At 35.9% G+C, this 20,123-nt stretch overlaps 1 protein-coding gene across 30 annotated transcripts in view; it reads right to left on the bottom strand.

Annotated features, from left to right (window-relative positions):
• LOC131437234 (ryanodine receptor) overlaps nucleotides 1-20,123 on the bottom strand; it is a 75,557-nt gene that overhangs the window by 35,382 nt on the left and 20,052 nt on the right. For 13 of the 30 annotated variants that reach the window (XM_058606420.1, XM_058606431.1, XM_058606437.1 and 10 more), the window contains exons 2-4: nucleotides 13,743-14,233; nucleotides 8,176-8,379; nucleotides 497-511 (exon numbers count right to left, since the gene is read on the bottom strand). In XM_058606420.1, the coding sequence (XP_058462403.1) occupies nucleotides 497-511; nucleotides 8,176-8,379; nucleotides 13,743-13,796 (273 nt within the window). In that variant the 5' untranslated portion in view covers nucleotides 13,797-14,233. The remainder of the gene's footprint in view (nucleotides 1-496; nucleotides 512-8,175; nucleotides 8,380-13,742; nucleotides 14,234-20,123) is intronic. The other 17 variants (XM_058606428.1, XM_058606434.1, XM_058606440.1 and 14 more) reach the window with 3 other exon arrangements.

The following is a 20,123-nucleotide window of genomic DNA, read 5'->3' as shown; positions in this document are numbered from 1 at the left end:
TCTTTTTGGTGGGATATCGAATCTTTAAATTGTCTTACGCTTTAGCTTCAAACAACAATAGTAATGAAAACTGTACCTAAAACTGAAGTACATCACCACCACAGTATATATTATTCTTCAGCGGTGCCATTATTTTTGCCTTCAAAATCATGTACATTCAATGTTAGACTTAGTCCAAAGCAAAAGTATATTTTGAACAGCTGTTTGCGATAGTATTTGTATTAAGTTGTTTCATTTTATTCTACAATAGAAATAGAAGAAAAAGTGATAGATGTAGATAGTGATTAGAAGAAAAAAAATGAAATTTGGAAAAAAAAAATAAGTGAAGTGGCACAGTTGAATGTATTGGGAAAAGAAATCACTTCAAAAGAATAGAACGAAAAAAGGTAAAATGAAGAAACGAAAATAAATCCATACAAAAAATTCAGCCAATTTCATTTACACTAGATCGCTTGCAGAGAAGCATGCTGTACTTATAGAGGGAAGGTGTACTTACTACCGAGTCATTGCCCTGAAATTGATAGAAAGAAGAAGCCAAAGAGAGCTGTGCTGGATGATTTTGTTCGCATGTGTTTTAAAGTAATGTTAGCAAGATTGTTTTTCGTTTCTGTTGTTGCTATCATTTTGTTACTATTGAATATGACCTAGGTGCGCCGCTGTATTTGATTTTTTGATCTGAGAATATTCGAGTCGAATATTATAGGTAAATAATAACTGTACCAATTTTAGAGATTCATCATCGAACCGCAGCTAGTTAATAAGAAATGCAGCTAAAGGTTATTTTAAACTTAGAGATATTATTTGGTATTTGGAAAGTATTTCCGACATCTTGAAAAAGAAAACAGAAATGAATAAACAATAAAATATTGCTCATATGACCGGTTGAATTCAAATATATGATAGGCGGAACTTAGTTTTTATTAATGAATAGTTTTTTCGAAGTAAAAATTCAAATAAAAACGTTGAGTGGTCGCGGATTTTCCAATGCAAGAGTTGTTTAAAACACCTTTGTTGGAAATTTTTGCATTCAAAGGTTTTAAATCGACTGTCGTTGTGAAAAGCAGTCCGTAACAAACAAGTTCCATTCGAAGTTTTTTTTAATGCTTCTAGTGAAAACAAGTTCTCTAACGATTTTTGCATTGCAACATTCGTGTCTTTTTGCACTGGTTTTATCCAGTTTCAGTGATCAAAAATATTTAAATGGACTTTCCCAAATTAAGTCGCATGTACCCGATTTTTTCATTCTGCTTCTGCTGTATAGAAGCTGAGTGTTGAAATTTAAACAATGCAGTCACAATCAAACAGATTGCCTTCCGATATTGTAGTTGCAGTTATCATGTTAATTATTAATATATAAGCCCTCGGCATCATAGAGTTTATTCAGTATGCCTAAGGCTCGGATCTGTACTGTATTTTACAGTATTGTACTGTATTTTGGACCCAAATACTGCGTACTGTTTTTCACTCTAAAATGTACTGTATTTTTCTTTGTACTGTATTTTGCCTTTCAAAAGTACTGTTTTTTTTAAACAGAAAAAAATAAATACACAATTTTATTCCTTTGACGCTACGAAACTAGTTTATGTTCTGTGGTAATAAAATAAAAATAATGCCTGATATCAAGTGATATGCGGATATACTTGATAATTGAAAATATTCCATACAATTTGATGTCAACGCATATCACAATCGCATAGCGAAAATAAACACACACAAACAGCCAGGGATTAATCTGTGAATCTGGCATCTCTGCACACAGCGAACGGTGAATTTTATCGTTCCACGATAGAAGGGCATATCTGCAAATGAGAGCCTCTCTTTGTTGACGTTCTTTTTCAATTATTGCTGCGCTGTTAAAGAAATTTTCTCAGTTTCTAGTAATATTCGAAAGATTAAGGATTTTGCTTAAGACTTATGCGAATTGTTAATAATTATCCTATAATAAATCAATCAGGTATTTTACGAATCACCAAATAAACAAAGAGAATCTGTCATTTGTAGCTCGGCCCTTTTTTTGTGAGATGATAATACAGAACGAATGGAAATGTCAAAAAATTTGTCGCTCTCCTTTTCGTCATGAAAATATCACAAAATGGAGAAATGACAACGTTTCAATTGTGAATCACTGACTGGAAATATTCAACCATCTCAAACGTGCAGATTGCGAGTATAAAGACATTGCTATAATAGTTGAGTATATTATATGCTTACCAGGAACATCAGCATCAGTGGAACGCATATTTTCTGCAGTCAATAAAATTTGGACCACAGATAAGACGTGCTTGGAAGTGGATACACCGGAAGCGATACTGATTGTGAAGTGCAATTCAAAGTACGAATGCGTTGAATTCTACAATTACCTCAAAACAATATGGACTGCTTCGTCAAATTTCATCAAAAGAGAAATACGAGACGGCAACTGCAGAAAGATCGAAATCGGAGGTGATTGAAACGATACAAATGTATACAATTGATGGTTATTTCATGATTCGCATATTTTGTTATTTTTTATTTAACTTAAATATGTATTTTATTTCAACTGAGAAATAAAAAAACAATGAGATGATTAATTAATATCATCTGATAATAGTTTGCTTTTATTTTAGTCATCATTTTTATATAAAATGTGTACTGTAAAACGTACTGTTTTTTTTTAAAGCCGATGTACTGTATTTTTTGTTTTTTTCTGTACAATGTACTGTATTTCGAGAAAAAAAAATCCGAGCGTTAAGTATGCCTTTAAATTTATATTATTAAATAAAAAATCAATAATATTTTTTAAATCCATCATTTTCCCCGGTTTTAACCTAAATGTGGTTGTTCGCCGGGAGGAGTTTTAAATATGATATAAGTATGGTACTGTATTTTACCTTCCCATATGAGAAAATTTGAGTCGAATATGTCTGTTATGTAATAACTGTACCAACTGTTGATTAAAACTGAACTATTTAGAGATGAGTTATGATATTTTAAAGTTTACTGCATGTGAATATGTCAATGTGTACGAGACATTGAAAAAATCATAATAAATGAACAAAATAATACACAGATTTTATGTATGAGAACTGAGTGCTAAAATTTGAACAATGGAGGAAATAAATTTAAATAAAATTTTCCCAAACTGGAGAAATGAAAGTTAATATAAAACCGAAATGTCGCGTTTTAGAGGATGTCAAAGCCTTGATATTACATTTTGTTTACATGGTGGAAATTGACCTTGTGTTTCAACAGACTTCGCAGCCGATTCAGAGTGTACAGAACCATTGCATGGCTGGTGCTACGATTCTAATGACACTACGAATCCTTCCAGGTCGGGTCTCGAACATACGACAACTGATGCAGACCAGTGCCCTATGCATTGAACCGCCAATCCGGGACAGAGGTTGCAGAGTTGATAAATTCAATTAAAACAAAGTTATATGGACTATGAAAATATTAAATTTTTGTAATTTGGAAAATCTTGTGGAAATATAAATCTGTTTGAAAATTGAGGCGATCTGAGCGAATATTGATGAAAAATATTCATTTATTTATGTATTAAAAAAAATCTAATGAAAAATATATACGTATATTCGTTTTTTTCGGATGTGAGTTTCCGATCGATTATGTTTTGCGACGAAACGCGAATAATTACCAAAAACAATTTTGAAATAGTTTGAAAAACCATCTAAATATTTTTTTTCTAGTTTATTGTTATTTTATATTAAAAGCATTAAGGAATAGAACAGTACATAGTGTACAAATATTACTTTTGAGAATAACCGCTCTCAAAAGTAATTTTTGTACACTATGTATTGAGTTTCTGAAGAAAATAAATTCGATTTATTCCCACATTCCCCACAAGCTATGTTCTACAAAATAGTCGCCCATGAATCAGAGATCCGAACTACGTGCAAAAAACGTTTTAAGAGTGTAAACAATTCTCATACTCAGTGATTTCAAAGATATTTACCTGTTTGGTTTAACGCAAAAATGTTAAGAAACTAGTGTCGTTTTAAAAAAACTGATGCATTTTTGGAATTTTAAAAATCAATGAATATTACAGGAAGCACACAGTACGTCTCATAGGTTCAGTGGCGTACCGAGGAAAGGTGGCGCTCGGGCAAAATAAGAGTTTTGCTGCCCTCATCGTTGGATTAGTGAGCAAAAAACAAAAATCCGGTAATTTGCAAAGATCTTCGACGAGCAAAAAAAGGTCCCAAAGATGACTTTGCCGCCCCTTCAAATATTGCGCCCGGGGCGAATGCCCCCTTCTCCCCCCCCCCCTCCCAATCCAATTTTTATACAAAATTTTATTTTGCGCCGTTTGTTAAATTCTCAGTAATCGTCTTGGTAAAATATTTATTTCACTGGTTATTGTGAATTATTGTTGTAATTGTCAAAAAATGTTTCATTATTAATGAACAACGGAGTAATTGAGCGTAAAAAATAGTTTAGTTACTTTTTGTTTGAGACAATGAAATCAAATGCAATTGTCACTAGTACCGCTCAACGCTTTTCCCTTGAAATAAACATGGTTGTACGAGTAAAAAAGAAACTTAGATATTTAGTGAGAAGGGCATAGGCAAAAGCTAATTGTAAATTACAAATTTTGTTATTTAGGGTAATTATCGGAACAATAATGATTTTATAATATTTATAGTTTATAAAATAGCTCCTTAACTCAATGAAACTATCTTTGATTGTTTAATTTTGAATATGTTGTAGTAGACAAACTGATGAAGTTCACTGCCATATAGGTCAAAAAGCGGAGATGTGTACAAAAAAGTTAAAAATTTTCAAAATTAGTGAAAGTTAGTAGTTGATGATTCTTTTTATGAGGATTTTTGTTCTTAAAAAAGTAGAAAAAATGAAGAGATTCATAATAATGTATAGTTGTTTAACCGTAGCCTTACATCATAAAAAAATTATTACAAAACATTATTCACTATTTACGAATAATGTGCCCTTAACAAGATTCGAAAATGGTTCGGAAACGATCGGTAGTAGAAGGGTCTCAGGAAACATTATTTTAAAATCACTTCTCCAAAATTGTAGCATTTAGTCAAATTCTAACGCAAACCTTTTTCGTTTAAATTTAGTGTTTTCTCATGAAATCCAATACGATTTCATTTAAAATATTCAAATGTTCAAAACTTCACGTAATTTCTTAGATTTTTTACTGTTGACGTCTTTAGTCTCATTAAAAAAGTGGAAATCAAGTCAGTGATATCAGATATGTAAGCTTTTCTCATCATTTTTCTATCTTGACCTACAGTGCAAAGAACTTCATCTATTGTCTGCTACAACATAGCGTAAATTAAGAAAAAATCAAGGGTCCTGTTGTTGAATTAATATATTTTTAAGTGCTATTTAAAAAATAGAATGAATACAATTTTTGTAGCGTAAAAATTTCACCATAGTTCCGATAATTACCTCGAAGACACTAAATCAATCGGGAGAAACTGTTTCTGAGATCTTTCTATTTTTTGAAAACTGTTAAGAAATTTTTGCTTAGGCTCTTCGAAAGTAAATAGGAATCATCGCGATTCACTCCTAATTAAATTTTATCATGACTGAAGATAAATGAGCACAATAATTATATATAGTACATATAATAAGTAATGTAAGAATTCAGGAAAATAATGGGCAGTTACGCTAATGGCAATCAGTACAATGAAACACAATGAAATTGTGGCTCATTTTTTTTTTAAACTTTTCTCGCGGAAAGAGAGTTTTTTTCATTTTAGTTGATAGATTATAAATAAAACATCAAATCTAGCTGTTTTTAGGAAATGGAAATCCGTATTGGATGTTCCAAAATCTAAGAATTGTTTAGATTGTTGTCCTTAAGGTCTAAACTGTGCCACAGCAAGATCTACAGCCGCTTATGTATGTATTGTTTTCTGTTCATAGTTTTGGAGCTCCATACTGCAAACTTGTCTATTCCGGTCTGTTTTATGCATATTTTCTGTCATACAAGAGCCTAATTGAAAACATGTCCTAAAATCAACACGAGAAATCAGCAGCTTATATAAACTTTTTTAATGCTGTTAGTATTCAGTGTGGTAACTCGAGCATGGAACATGTACACAATGTCGTTAATGCACTTAGTTGTACTGGTATATTTTAAGGTCTACAGGTAGTTTTTTAATGATATATAACCTACGAAATAAGACTTATAATTGTAATAGCCATCTCGAATATCTACCGTGCACAATACTTCTATTAAGGCTTTTAGTTACGCTGGAAAATATTAGGGCCTGTACTACAAGTAATTTTTGGTTGAACTATGGCTATTGTACCAATAGTCATCTGATTAGTAGAGTCGCCAAATTATTTTACCAATTAGTTCGACTCTCAACCAACGAATTGTGATAAAACCGGATACAATATCTTTGCTTCGGTTCTAAGAAGTAATACCACAATAGTTCGAAAAACTCGAAGCGAATGCTCCTAATTTCATCTCTCTCTTAAAGTCTAGCTCTTCTAGCTAATGGTTTTTATAAATGCCTAAGGGAGCTGAGATGAATGGAGGTAATGTTACCCTAGCACATCTTCGTATTTCATAGTAATGATCCAACTCATTGAATGTGATACTACGAGTATGGACTAATGTCACCAGTTACGTTGGTTGATCTCGAAGCCTATATTCGAAGGATTTTTTGGAGTGAGCAAGTATTTCCACAGATCTTATTACAGTATGTCAAATTGTCTTTCTATTGTACCACAAGTATATACCACAAACAAAATTCATGCATTAGTCACGCGATTATTTTCTCCTTAGAATTCTTGGTTGCCAAGGATCCTAAATAGATTCTATATAAGTAAATAATTCAGTAATGTTAATGTATAATCTACAATACTCCGATTACTGAAGCTTGTATTGTTTTGTGTATTGAAATTTCCTTGATTATGCATTATACTAAAACATTTTTTATGCGATAATCGCGTAAATTAAATCGAAAATCGCGTTATTTCTAATAGAACTAAATTAAATTTACGTAAATCCAGGTTCTAATTCTTACAATCAATTAATACCTAATTATAATCTATTTAGTCGTTCGAGTGTGATAATATTAGAAATAATTTATTTCATCGAATTGACCTTCGGTTTAATAAACCTTCTGGCGAAATGGCTTTTGGTGGGAAATGAATGGTAAGAGAGTGCATCGCAACATTGCTTAAAAAAACAAGTCCCATTTTTTATTTTTCCGGGAATGTTGGATACTCGTGAAAGTGTGCTTTTCGGAAGACGCCCTCGGGAAAATATCCAAAATGGAATTCTGCGAAATTGGATTCAAAGCACTGAATTTCAAGAGAATGAAATCTAAAAGAGGTAAATTTCGTAGAATAAAATTACTAAATCACAGAGAATGCGAAAAAACTACGCAAAAAATACACTTTGCCGTTTCGTTCGAAGATTCAAATTCATTTATTGATGTGTTCCATTTCTATACCCCTACAAGGGAGAAAACCTTATTCAAGGTTGGTGTAAAGCAAGCAAATGTTTCAAATCTCTCAACCGCCTAGGGTGTGGTGAACATATGGGAGTGTTTGTTTTTTTTTTCCTGTGAGCTTATGTTAAGTGTTTTTGCCCATAAACTTCGTACATGGAAAGGGGCTAGTGAACAGATAGGCTGTCAAAACGCAATACACAGTCACGGCATTCGGATTCGGGAAAATAGCAAAAATCAAAACGCACTTATCACACTTATGGTTTGGGATTTGGCTTAACAAAAATGCAAAGGGGACCATTTTTTTGTAGATTGGTCGAAATTGAAAAATATCTTTTGTTATTGAAAAAAATGTTTGAATTTTTGCAAATTGTGACCTTGATTTAGCTTATGGCGTGAAACATTATGCAGTAAGAGCGAGTATTATCCTGTTTCAATTGTGTGATGAACTACATGGATACCCTAATATTGCAAATTGTGCTTTTGATGCTACCTTAATAATATAATAATGTTGCCCATAAGTATTGTGCCTTCTATCATGTTTCTTCATCTCTCGCAAGTGTTCGTTTTGTTACAGTAAAATCAGTGCACCATATTCCAAGTTTGAATTTGCTGTACCTGTTGCTAAATTTATAATGTATCGTGTTTTCATTGCTAATGTCGGTAGTTTGTTTTTTTTCCTTCTGTATGTGTCACGTTGGCAGTATCTGCGGTTTGATTTAGTAGAAAGAGTACTTACGGTTTCGGAACCGGCGGCCGTCACCAGTTCCTGCAGAGCACGAACCGAGAGCGCCTGCTCGATCACAAACACACACTGCGACAGGTCCGGTGGGATGTTTTTGTCGGCGATGTTCTCAAGAAAGCAGTGCCGGTTGCCGAAGCCTTCAGCCGCCAGACAGACACGTTCGCCTGTTGCCGTACAGGACAGACATACCATGTCTTCCTATATTCGTGGTTCCAAAGCAGAACCAAAAAATGCAAAAGAAGAAAGAAAATACTATAGTCTATTATGTTTAATTTTTTTTCAAAACATCGATTTCCTACAACAAGAGTTGGAGCATGAAAAATATGTAATGAATGAGTTTAATCATATTTAAAACTACTATTAAAAAAGCGGTACAGGATTCATTTGAAAACTGATGTTTTTTTAGTAGATATGCCGAATATGAAGAATAAGAAGAATAATCACAGAAAATTTTGCAGAAAAAATCTGCAATACTTTTGCTATATCGACACTAGCTTTCTAAGTAAATGCAAAGATTTCCATCTAATCCTCAGAAGCAATGAATTAAATAGTAAAAGCAGATCTCACTGCAGCGGCAGTGTAACCCTAGATTATTGTGTAATATTAAACAGATAAAGCTCTCCTGGAATCGCATGTTTATCAAGGCTACATTTATTTGGGTCGGTAGTTTAGAATAAGCACTGTACTCGAAAACAATCAACAGACAAAAATGATCACCAAAAATTTATTTTGATTTGTATATTTATGAAACTCTCAGGGATTAGATACGCACATGTACGCTATGTTTTTGCAAAGTTAGTTCATTCAACCTCCTCTCCTAGAGTAAATGTATGACTTTTGATTTAACACTACCCTTCAAATTATGTGCAACACTTGCGTCATCTTTCTTAGACAACTTTATTCACTTTTTCTTCAAATATTTGTCGTTTTTGAAGACCTTGGCGGATTTACCTCGTTTGGTACAAAAACAAGATCGTTGTCTTCGTACCACTCCATCGCCGGTTTCGCGCAATGGTACGATGCCAGATTCTGCCGAAACAGAGTGTTCTTTATATATTAGGCCTTTGAAGGTTCCGATCGTTATGTACGTCTTATTGAATTCAACATATACACTGATCTCTTGTCACACCATGTAAGCAAATTATTTGCCCTTTTTCTTCTGAAACTTCTCCCGAAATTCCATGTCGATGAAAAATTCAAGACCGGAGAGTGGTGTCCGCTTTGATATACGTCTTCCATTACGATGCATTTCGGCTGCACCTGGTGCGGGTTTTGGTCATCGTATTCTGTTTATTGGTCCGGTTAACTCTCTTCGTTACCTTGAAGTCCGACCCTTCGTTACCTTCAAGTCCGACCCGCTTCATTGCTTGTTGGACGAACCAGACGGACGAAATGACCTTTTTGACCTCGTTCCCAATCAAAAGGTTCGGACTGTGTTTCATCTTCTTTGCGTTCACAGGGTTGCATTTCTTCACTTTTGTTCCGGTGTCAGCTCGACGCGGGATCATCTGGATCTATTTCACGATCAACCTGTGGGACTGGCCTGGTTTTTCAACAACCGCGCCATCAATCACTCCCCTACCTTTTGTTAAGTACACTTGCTACATCCTTCCCCTAAAAAGATTCCTTAAATCGCATCTGGGATAAGAGTATTATCTGTACTCGTCAAGAGGATTTAATTCTCGTAAAATTTGATCTATTTCACCTAAGATCCTCCTGTGAAGGACACTTGATACTCCTTCTCTCCACATAAAAATATCCTTACGACTGCTTCCAAAGTGCAAACAGATCTGTGCCAAGTTTAGCTGAAATCTTATGGGTTGATCTAGGGTTACACGAAACAATCAAATGTATCGTCTGTATGTGTGTGATCCACTATATGAGCACGCAAGTATAGACACACAAGTTCATGTAGTTCTAATATAGAGATGGTCGAGCAGAGATGGCATTTCACCACAGTGATAAACGCTAGAGTCAGATTTCTGCCACACCGAGGATGAAAAAAACGAAGCACCGCACAAAGAGGAAAGCGCACTTCTTCTCAGTGTCGAATAGACAGCATTGGAGTGTGTGCTTGTGGTTAAAGCAGCTGGCGCGAGTGAAACACATTCTCTTCGCATGAATCGCTCACACGCGCTCTCGTCTAAATACACCCAAGTGACCACTGGCGCGTGATTGTGAGCGAACACTTCTGTGAACTTCAATTAATAGAGAGTAGATCTGGCCTTGCTATGAAAAATTTGCAAGGAAAACCGAAAATTTTACGATAAATTGTTTTATTTTGCTGATTTTGCGTGTCCACGCTTCATCTACGAAAACCATACAGCAGAGTGCTCACCGGCGTGTGCACCTCTGTGAAAGTATCTGCATCCACCTCAGAGAATTTATTAGCTAATGCTCTAGCACTTTGGTGCGATTCAGTGGAAGATGTAAAAGGAAATAAACAAACGCACTCTTGATGCGTGCACACTTACACAACAGTGGTGTATAAATGTGAAAGAAAAGAGCTCTCGTTGAAGTTGTCAGTGCGAGGGGAGAAATTTTGCTTGCTCTTCGTCACACAGAGGAGATAGACATCTCTGTGGTCGAGTTAAACCCGGACCCGCCTTATACCCGATAAATAAAAATCTTTACCTGTACCCAACCCAAACCCGAAAAAAATTTGGTACTCGGGTTCGAATACCCGTAAATCGACCAAAGCTATGAACTCGAACCTGACCCGTACCCGTTAAAAATGAATAAAAAAAATCGTCACCCGTACCCGACCCGAATTCGGCTAATATTTTTTTGGATCTGAACCAGACCCGTACCCGTCAGTTTTAGGGTACAAATACCCTAAACTCGACCATCTCTATTCTGATAGGAATTTCTGATAGTCACATTCATATATAGCAGCGATGTATACTGCATTTATGGATTGTATCAATCTGATACATAGGAATCAAAGTGTGACATTTTTTGTAGTGGCTTTCGGTGACGACACAGAAATCTGTTGATAAATTTTTTTCTTTGATTTTGTAAAAGTAGAGCATGAGCCAAAAACTCACGGCGAAATATTAATTAATTTTCCTAAAATTTGATTTGAAGATTGGGTTTGTATCAATTTGATACAACGATCCGATTCAGGTTAATACATTTATTCATGTCTTGTGGAATTATAAAGTCAAATTCAAAGCTTTTATGACTAAATGATTGAAAAAATTGAGAAGTGTATGAGTATTGGCCCTTACTGCCGGTATCACCGGTATCCGCACGATAAGTGAAAGATTTACAATTTCAGGGGCATTTTTCCACAAACGATGATCAAAAACAGGCACAAGTCCCATAAAACTAACTGATAAATTCTTCTAGTTAGCAGAAATTATAAGTATGAAGGTATATAAACTTAATTCTGCACTCCTGGTCTTTCGTTTTCGATTCCGGAAGCACAGAAAGTAGCATAAAACGACGATACAAAACCGATATGTGCTGGTACGAAAGAAGAAAACATAATACGCTTTTACGAACGATGCACACAGCTTTATTTAATTTCATACCCTCTATTAAGAAAACGAAAACCAATACCAAAGTTTGGATTTGAAAACGCAACTGAGACTATCAGCACCGGAAAAAGATGACAAGGAGTTTTCAATCACGTCGAATAAAGTAGAATCACGGGGCGGTTACGAATGTCTGCTACTGGTGTATGATTTAGGAAAAATACGGTGTTGCAGTTGAGAAAAATCTTAGCTATTTACGACCGACAGAGTAAAAGAATGTCAATAAATTGTTCATTGTACCAAATTAGAAATTTAAGGAAGTAAACCTATATAATGTGGTCAGCTTTTGAACACCTACAGCTCAGTCAATGTTTAGATTTGCAATATTATTTCACCTATTGATTGTAAATATTTTTACAAACCGAAGAGATACTAATAAATACCATGTTTAACTGTATATAATTTAATTTTTTTATTAATGGAGAGTAGTGTCGTATTTTGCCTGTTGAAAAGTTAACACGCTATCCTGACTAACTGGCTCTTCTTAACAGTGACGATGCTTTTGCAGGAGTAAGCGACATATTAGTTGAAAGTCATTGCTCTGATTGGTCATTCACAGCAAAAGTGAAACTTCAGTTTCATATAAAACACGTCAAAGAATAACGACTCGATGTTTTCGCTGGTGAAAAGTAAGTCCATTGAACTATAAACGAAACTAAACTGTGAAGTAGGGTGACGCCAACCATAAGAAAGAAGAAGAATCGTTTAATATAAAATATCGATTATTTAAAATTTTGGTTGCCTACATCAACAAAGTGATCAACCGTATAGGGATGATTCTTGTAGTTTTTTTTTATTTTATCGCCATCTGACACACATGTTCATTAACAAAAGGGCATTGGAGCCGCTTCCGTTTGATTTGTTGCTCTCTGAATTGTAGCCGAAGTACGAACCTGTGTGCGTATGATGCACACAGTGAAACTCCTTTACGTTGCTTCAATTTCCAAGTTTTGCTCTTGAGTTGTATAAACTATTAGAACTAAGTGCCACGTGTGGAAGCTTATTGAAGAAAATTAATGGAGACGCATTGTTGTTTGTTATTTATTTCATTCGACAAGTACGAAAATGTTTCGGCGTGATACGTCCAAGACCCAGAGTGGTACAAACTACGATAGTGTGAAAAAATGTAGTCCAAATGTTTAAAATAATATTTTTGTAAGAAACACATCTTTGAAAAATTTGAAGAGAATTGGAAAGTTTCGGAGATGCCTATACATTTCTGATTTCTTTTTTCCATTTTTTCGGTAGCGCGGTTTCTTCAAAAACTAAATGAAAATCAATAGAACCACTCTAGCTCCGTCAATATGGCTGCTCAAGGGTAGAAATTTTAGAAAAATTATCTCCATTTCGAGCTCTTTTGATTACAATATGAGTTCTCTTTGGGGGTAAATTTTACTTGCTTTACATTATTTTCATCCTAATGTTGAAGTCAAAGCATGGAACGAAGAAAACAAATCTATCTATTTTGATAATGGGCCTGTATGATGGATGTTGAAGTGCAAATGAATATAGTTATCTTACATCAGAAGCGGAACCAGATCATAACAATAATATTTAAACATTCATAAGATAAAAGTGGATCGACGATCATTCATTCAATTCATTTAGATTTATCATATGCAGCTCCCTTTCGATTGTTTCTGTCAATTCCCTACGTTAGCTCCCACTGAGTGATTTTATTTCTCGTTAAAACGTCGTTATAAGGGGTGAAATAATAGTGTAAAGTTCACGTTTTTTTTCTGTTAAAACCAGGAGCTTACGCACAAGGGAGTTGTGTAAAAAAATGTAGGCAGGTGCCTAAGTAATGTAAAATCTTGATTTAGCGTTTCGGAGCAAAACTTGACCTCTTGTTTATAATAAACGTTGAACTTCTTAGTATACGAAACAGTTTCACGATCTTAGTGACACTAAGATTCTTCTAGGTCGAGCTTTGATATTTTATTTTCTAAACTACCGACTCAGTTCATCTGGTAATTAGCTGTAAAATAAAATATGAATACATTTTTGTAGATGTCTACTTACCGTACGCAAGAATGAAACATCATCCTGCTCCGATCCTCCCTCCGCTTCCGCCATGATTACAGTTCACTGGTCTTCCTGTGATGTTGGTGACTGTTAAGAAGTACTTTACTTATTTCAAAATATACTTTCAACCAAAATCATAGAACAGAAACTAACACACAAGCAAAGTCTTCTGTCACTTCATGTGTTTCCAATTGCAATTTTTTTGGTTGAAAGATAATGATATTCAGTTCACTTTTGCAACTAGGTGACACCGGTTACATCCGACCCATTGCTTTGTTTTTAATCGCTGATCGGAATCGATAAATTCGAGCACAATCTGACACTTCTAACAAAAACACTTCAGGTAATTTCCTTCCGGTTACGGTGAATTATCGCTTGATTATTCTATACGCTGGCTGTCGCTGGTTCCTAAATGAAAAGAAAACGGTGAGGAGAAAATGCTGTTAAGGAACTTAAATTGTTCGTTGGTTTTGCGTGGTAGGTCTAATCTGGAACGAAAAAAAAGAGAAATAAATTGTTAGTCAATGCTACGGGGCGAGACATATACGAGGAAAATTTGCGACACATCGAAACCATACAATTTAATTTTTTTTTTTTCATAAATACGTTTATTTCATAGGCAATATACATAAGTTTTTCTTCGCCGTGGCATCCACAATACATAGTAGTTTAAACCTAATACTTTTCGAATATCATATTAGTATGTTGGTACTCATTAGTTAATCTAAACACTGTTTTTATCAAGCGAGTTGCTATTTTAAATTACATTAAATAAAATACATTTATTTTGTACATGATCTTATAACTATTTCAGGATTGTTTGTATCAGTTCACCACTTATATTCAATATCCTATAGTTGGCTATTGGTTGAACTCATGGAAGAGAAAACAGTTTAACATAAAATAAAATTTAAATTGGAACTCCAATGGATTTAATGAAATGATAAAGAAGTTTCATGTATGGAAGGTCACGACAAGCAAGAATGTCGCGAACTGGGACATTGGATAGTCTACCTTGGGTACGCAAGGAATTTATTAGTTGAGATCTGACATCACGAAACTCCACGCATGTCCAAACAACATGGTCAATATCGCGGTAACCTTCGCCGCAAGCACAATGATTAGTCTCGGAAAGTCCAATTCGAAGGAGATGTGCATCTAACGTGTAGTGATTGGACATGAGTCTGGACATCACACGAATGAAATCTCTACTCACATCCAGTCCCCTGAACCATGCCTTTGTCGATATTTTAGGAATAATTGAGTGCATCCACCGACCCAGATCATCTTTATCCCAAGAAGCTTGCCAGCTGGCAAGTGTTCTTTGGCGAGACGCGCTATAGAATTCGTTGAAAGCAATCGGTCTCTCATAAATTTCACCCTCAATAGCACCACGTTTGGCTAAAATATCGGCTCTTTCATTGCCTGGAATGGAGCAATGAGCCGGAACCCAAACTATTGTGATTAGATAATTATTATTCAATATGTCGTTCAGACACTGTTTTATTTTACCCAAGAAAAACGGTTCATTTTTGCCAGCAGCGTTTGAGCGAATGGCTTCAATTGCACTCAGACTATCTGTGAAGAGGAAATAATGGTTTGGAGATAATGTGACGATTACATTCAAGCTATAATGAACTGCTGCTAACTCTGCTATATAAACAGATGCAGGTTCTTGAAGCTTGAATGAGGCCGAAACATTATTGTTGAACATACCAAACCCTGTCGCTTCTTCCATTCGCGATCCGTACGTGTAAAACATTTTCTCAGAGTTAATATGCCTGAACTTACTTGAAAATATTTTTGGGATTTCCATAGAGCGTAGGTGGTCCGGGATTCCACGCACTTCGCGCTGCATGGATGTGTCGAAAAATAAAGTTGAGTCAGGTACATTTAGGAGGCTGATACGGATAGGAATATATCTTGAAGGGTTGATTTCCTGTGACATATGGTTAAAATATACTGTCATGAATTTTGTTTGAGATCGAAGCTCGACTAGTCGTTCGAAATTATTAATTACCATGGGATTCAGCACATCACATCTTATTAGCAGGCGTGATGAAAGCTCCCAAAATCGATCTTTTAATGGAAGAATTCCCGCCAGAACTTCAAGACTCATTGTATGTGTCGAATGCATGCAGCCTAAAGCAATTCGCAAACAACGGTACTGAATTCGCTCAAGTTTGATAATATGAGAATTTGCAGCGGAACGAAAACAAACGCATCCATATTCCATCACTGAAAGTATCGTTGTCTGATACAATTTTATTAGATCTTGCGGATGAGCACCCCACCAAGACCCTGTTATTGTTCGAAGAAAATTTACTCTTTGTTGGCATTTCGTTATCAGATACCTAATGTGTCCTCCCCACGTGCATTTGGAATCAAACCACACCCCGAGGTATTTGAAAGTCAAAACCTGTTCGATTATTCTTCCCATCATATGAAGCTGAAGTTGCGCGGGATCATGCTTTTTTGAAAAGACGACCAGCTCTGTTTTCTCCGCAGAGAATTCGATACCAAGATGAACAGCCCAAACGGACAATTTATCTAAGGTATCTTGCAATGGTTTTTGCAGATCAATATCTTTGGATCCAGTAACTGAAACCACGCCATCATCTGCCAATTGTCTTAGTGTACATGGGGTTACTAGACAGCTGTCAATGTCATTCACGTAAAAATTATAGAGGAGCGGACTGAGGCATGAGCCTTGCGGGAGACCCATGTAGCTAATTCTGGTTGTTGCCAAATCGCCATGTGAAAAATGCATGCGTTTCTCTGACAAAAGGTTGTGCAAATAATTATTTATAACCGCTGGGAGTCCATGTTGGTGGAGCTTGTCTGAAAGAACATCAATGGAAACTGAATCAAATGCTCCTTTAATGTCTAAAAATACAGATGCCATTTGTTGCTTTTGAGCGAAGGCAATTTGGATGTCAGACGAAAGTAATGCAAGGCAATCATTCGTCCCTTTATTTCTACGGAAGCCAAACTGAGTATCTGACAACAAACCGTTCGTCTCGACCCAAGTGTCGAGACGTCGTAGAATAATTTTTTCGAACAATTTTCTGATGCAGGACAACATCGCAATGGGTCTATATGAGTTGTGATTGGAAGCTGGTTTCCCCGGCTTTTGAATGGCGATAACTTTCACTTGTCTCCAGTCAGGTGGAACAATATTTTGCTCAAGAAACTTGTTGAACAATTCCAACAAACGTCTTTTTGCGAGGTCGGGCAGATTCTTCACCAAGTTGAATTTAATTCTGTCCAATCCAGGAGCGTTATTGTTACAAGACATGAGTGCTATGGAAAATTCCATCATTGAAAAGGGGCTATCAATGGAATCATCATTTGAAGAAGACTCCCTAACAATGCTATGCGTAGGAACGGAATCTGGACAAACTTTCCTCGCAAAATCAAATATCCATCGATTCGAGTACTCCTCACTCTCATTTCCTACGTTACGATTCCTCATTCGTCTGGCCGTATTCCAAAGAGTGCTCATTGAGGTTTCTCTTGACAAACCTTCCACAAAATGTCTCCAATAGCTACATTTTTTGGCTCGAAGTATGCTCTTGTACTTGGTTTCTAAAACCAAGAATTTTTCAAAATTCTGAGGAGTTCCTCCTCCTCGTTTTAAAAACGTCTTGAAAGCATTTTGTTTCGCGTGTTTAGCATCTGAGCACTCTTTGTCCCACCAAGGATTTGGAGGTCTTCTGTTAGACGATGGACCAAGAAATCGTTTGGTTTGGGCTTGTTCTGCGGCCTCCAGAATCGAACAAACGAGGAAGTCATATTCTTCAAGTGGGGGAAGCTCTTCCATTGAAGTTAAGACACTTGAAATATTACTTTGGAATTTAATCCAGTCAATATTTTTTGTCAAATCATATGGAATATTAACTGAATTAGCAATGCCTTTGTTACTGCTAATTGAGATGATGATTGGTAAATGATCGCTACCATGTAAATCAGGAAATACTTTCCAGGTGCAATCTAGTCGAATTGAAGTCGAACAAAGAGATAAATCTAATGCACTTGGACGTGCAGGAGGTCTTGGGATCCGTGTCATGCTACCCATATTTAGTACCGTCATGCTAAAATTGTCGCAAATATTATATATTAGAGATGATCTGCTATCATTGTAAACGGAACCCCACATCATTCCGTGCGAATTGAAATCTCCTAAAATCAAACGTGGAGCAGGAAGGGCTTCGACAATTTCATTAAGCTGTCGTTGTCCAACTTGAGCTCTTGGAGGAATATATACCGAAGCAATGCAAATGTCCTTTCCTTTAATGTTTATTTGACAAGCAACAACTTCTATACTAGAAGTCGAAGGAATGTTTAATCTATAAAAGGAATAACATTTCTTAATTCCTAAAAGCACTCCACCATACGGGGAGTCTCTGTCGAGACGTATAATGTTAAAGTCATTAAAATTTAAGGCTATGTTTGATGTAAGCCATGTTTCGCACAAAGCAAATACATCACATTTTTGACTATGCAACAAAACTTTAAATGAATCAAGTTTTGGCATGATGCTTCGACAATTCCACTGCAGGACAGTGATTGAATCATTTGCGGCGGATGATAAATTATCCATCAAATGATACAAAACCTGAAAGAGCTGGCCATTGAGCTGATAACTGTTTCAAAAAAGTTCTAGCTATTGGAAGGAATGCTGTTATGATGGTCTTTAGAGGTTCAGAAATATTGAATGCAGCGAAAATCCATTCTACAATTTCCGAAAATTTCAGTAATCCTGTTGGTGAATGTGAAATGGAGCCCACTGGATTATTGTCTTTTCTTGAGCTAGTTCCTGGATTGGTTTGTGAATTTGACAAACCAGGAGGCACAGTTTTTGGTTTTAAATTTGGCTTTTTAGCTTTAACACGGGGGTCTTTTTTTGAAGGTATAATTTTAGGTGTCTTTTTTGGTATTTTGTGGTTTGTTAATCTCCTCTTAACAGACCCTTGAGGAGTGACAAACGAGGTATCTTCACTATTTCCGTCAGAGTCAGATTCCTCTGGCTCCGCAAGATTTGAAAAACCGTTTTCGGTTTCCAAAGGGGAGACATGTATGACCGTTTTGAGCATTTCTGCATATGTGCGCTTAGACCGTGCTTTTAAAGAAAGCTTCATTTTGTCTTTACGCAGCTTAAATGCAGCGCACACTGAAAGATCATCATGAGGGCTTTCCCCACAATAAACACATTTTTCAACATCTTTATCGCAAAGATTATCCTTATGAGGCCCTTGACATTTGATACATTTGGACTTATTACTACAGTAAGTAGCTGTATGTCCGAATTTTTTACAGTTCGTGCAATTCATAACATGCGGTACGAAAAGCCGAACAGGAAGACGAATTTTATCGATATAGACATGGCTAGGCAATGCAGATCCGGCAAATGTTACGCGAAACGAATCTGAGGGACGATAAGACTTTTTTCCATCGACAATAGATGCTGAGTACAATTGTTTGCACTCGAGTATCTTAACTCCCTCAAGCATGGAGTTTTTAAAACGGCCAACTCCATTTTTAAGTAAATCATCTGCTGTCAGACTTGCTTCAGTCACAACACCGTCAATTTCTACCTCCTTCGATGGAATGTAAACTCGATATTCAATAGCAAATAATTTACAGGTTACAATATCGTTTGCCTGTTTCAAGTCGTTAACTACAACTCGAATTTTATCTCTATTAACCTTACAGATTTCTTTAACTTCAGAGAAATGTGATGTCAAATCCTTTGTAATTTGCATCAAGTTTAAAATCTTTTCTTTTTTTCGAAGATAGACTATCCATGGCCCAGTGGTACCCTGTGGATAATGTTTAGCCCTCGGAGTATTTAAACTTTTACTAGTATCCGGAATCGGATTCGGATGATCTTCCATGAGATCATCCATTACATTAAATTTTTTTTGTAAATTAATAATACCAAAATAAAAACTTATGTTTAGTAAAATTTCAGATATAAGAAATAAAAAATAAATTAAATTAAATCTACCTTGTAGCTGATGTCTCTGTTCCTTTATCGTGAAGAACGACGTGAAGCTCTTCCAACGATTTCCAATTGGCAGTCTTTTGCTGTTTCCAATTGGCAGTCTTCTGTCGTTTACTGCTATCTCAGTTGCTCTGCCGTCGTTGTGAACACCACTGCACTTGCTGTGCTGCCTGTACCTGACCCCAGGTACAGTGCTTTTGCTCTTGGTGGCGATCAAATGCGATGCTTGCAGTGTAGCACCTCGCGATATATGCCGTCTCTTTTGATCCTACGCAGCGTACAAATTCTGGTACCTGGTAGATCAGCACTGGGTTGCTTTAGCACCTCTGTGCCTTTGCACCCCTTCGTCTTCGCACCTTTATGCGATGGCA

Source organism: Malaya genurostris, chromosome 3, assembly GCF_030247185.1.
Source record: "Malaya genurostris strain Urasoe2022 chromosome 3, Malgen_1.1, whole genome shotgun sequence".
NCBI lineage: Eukaryota > Metazoa > Arthropoda > Insecta > Diptera > Culicidae > Malaya > Malaya genurostris.
The sequence above is the reverse complement of the archived record's forward strand: the minus strand, read 5'-3'. Positions and strand labels throughout refer to the sequence as shown.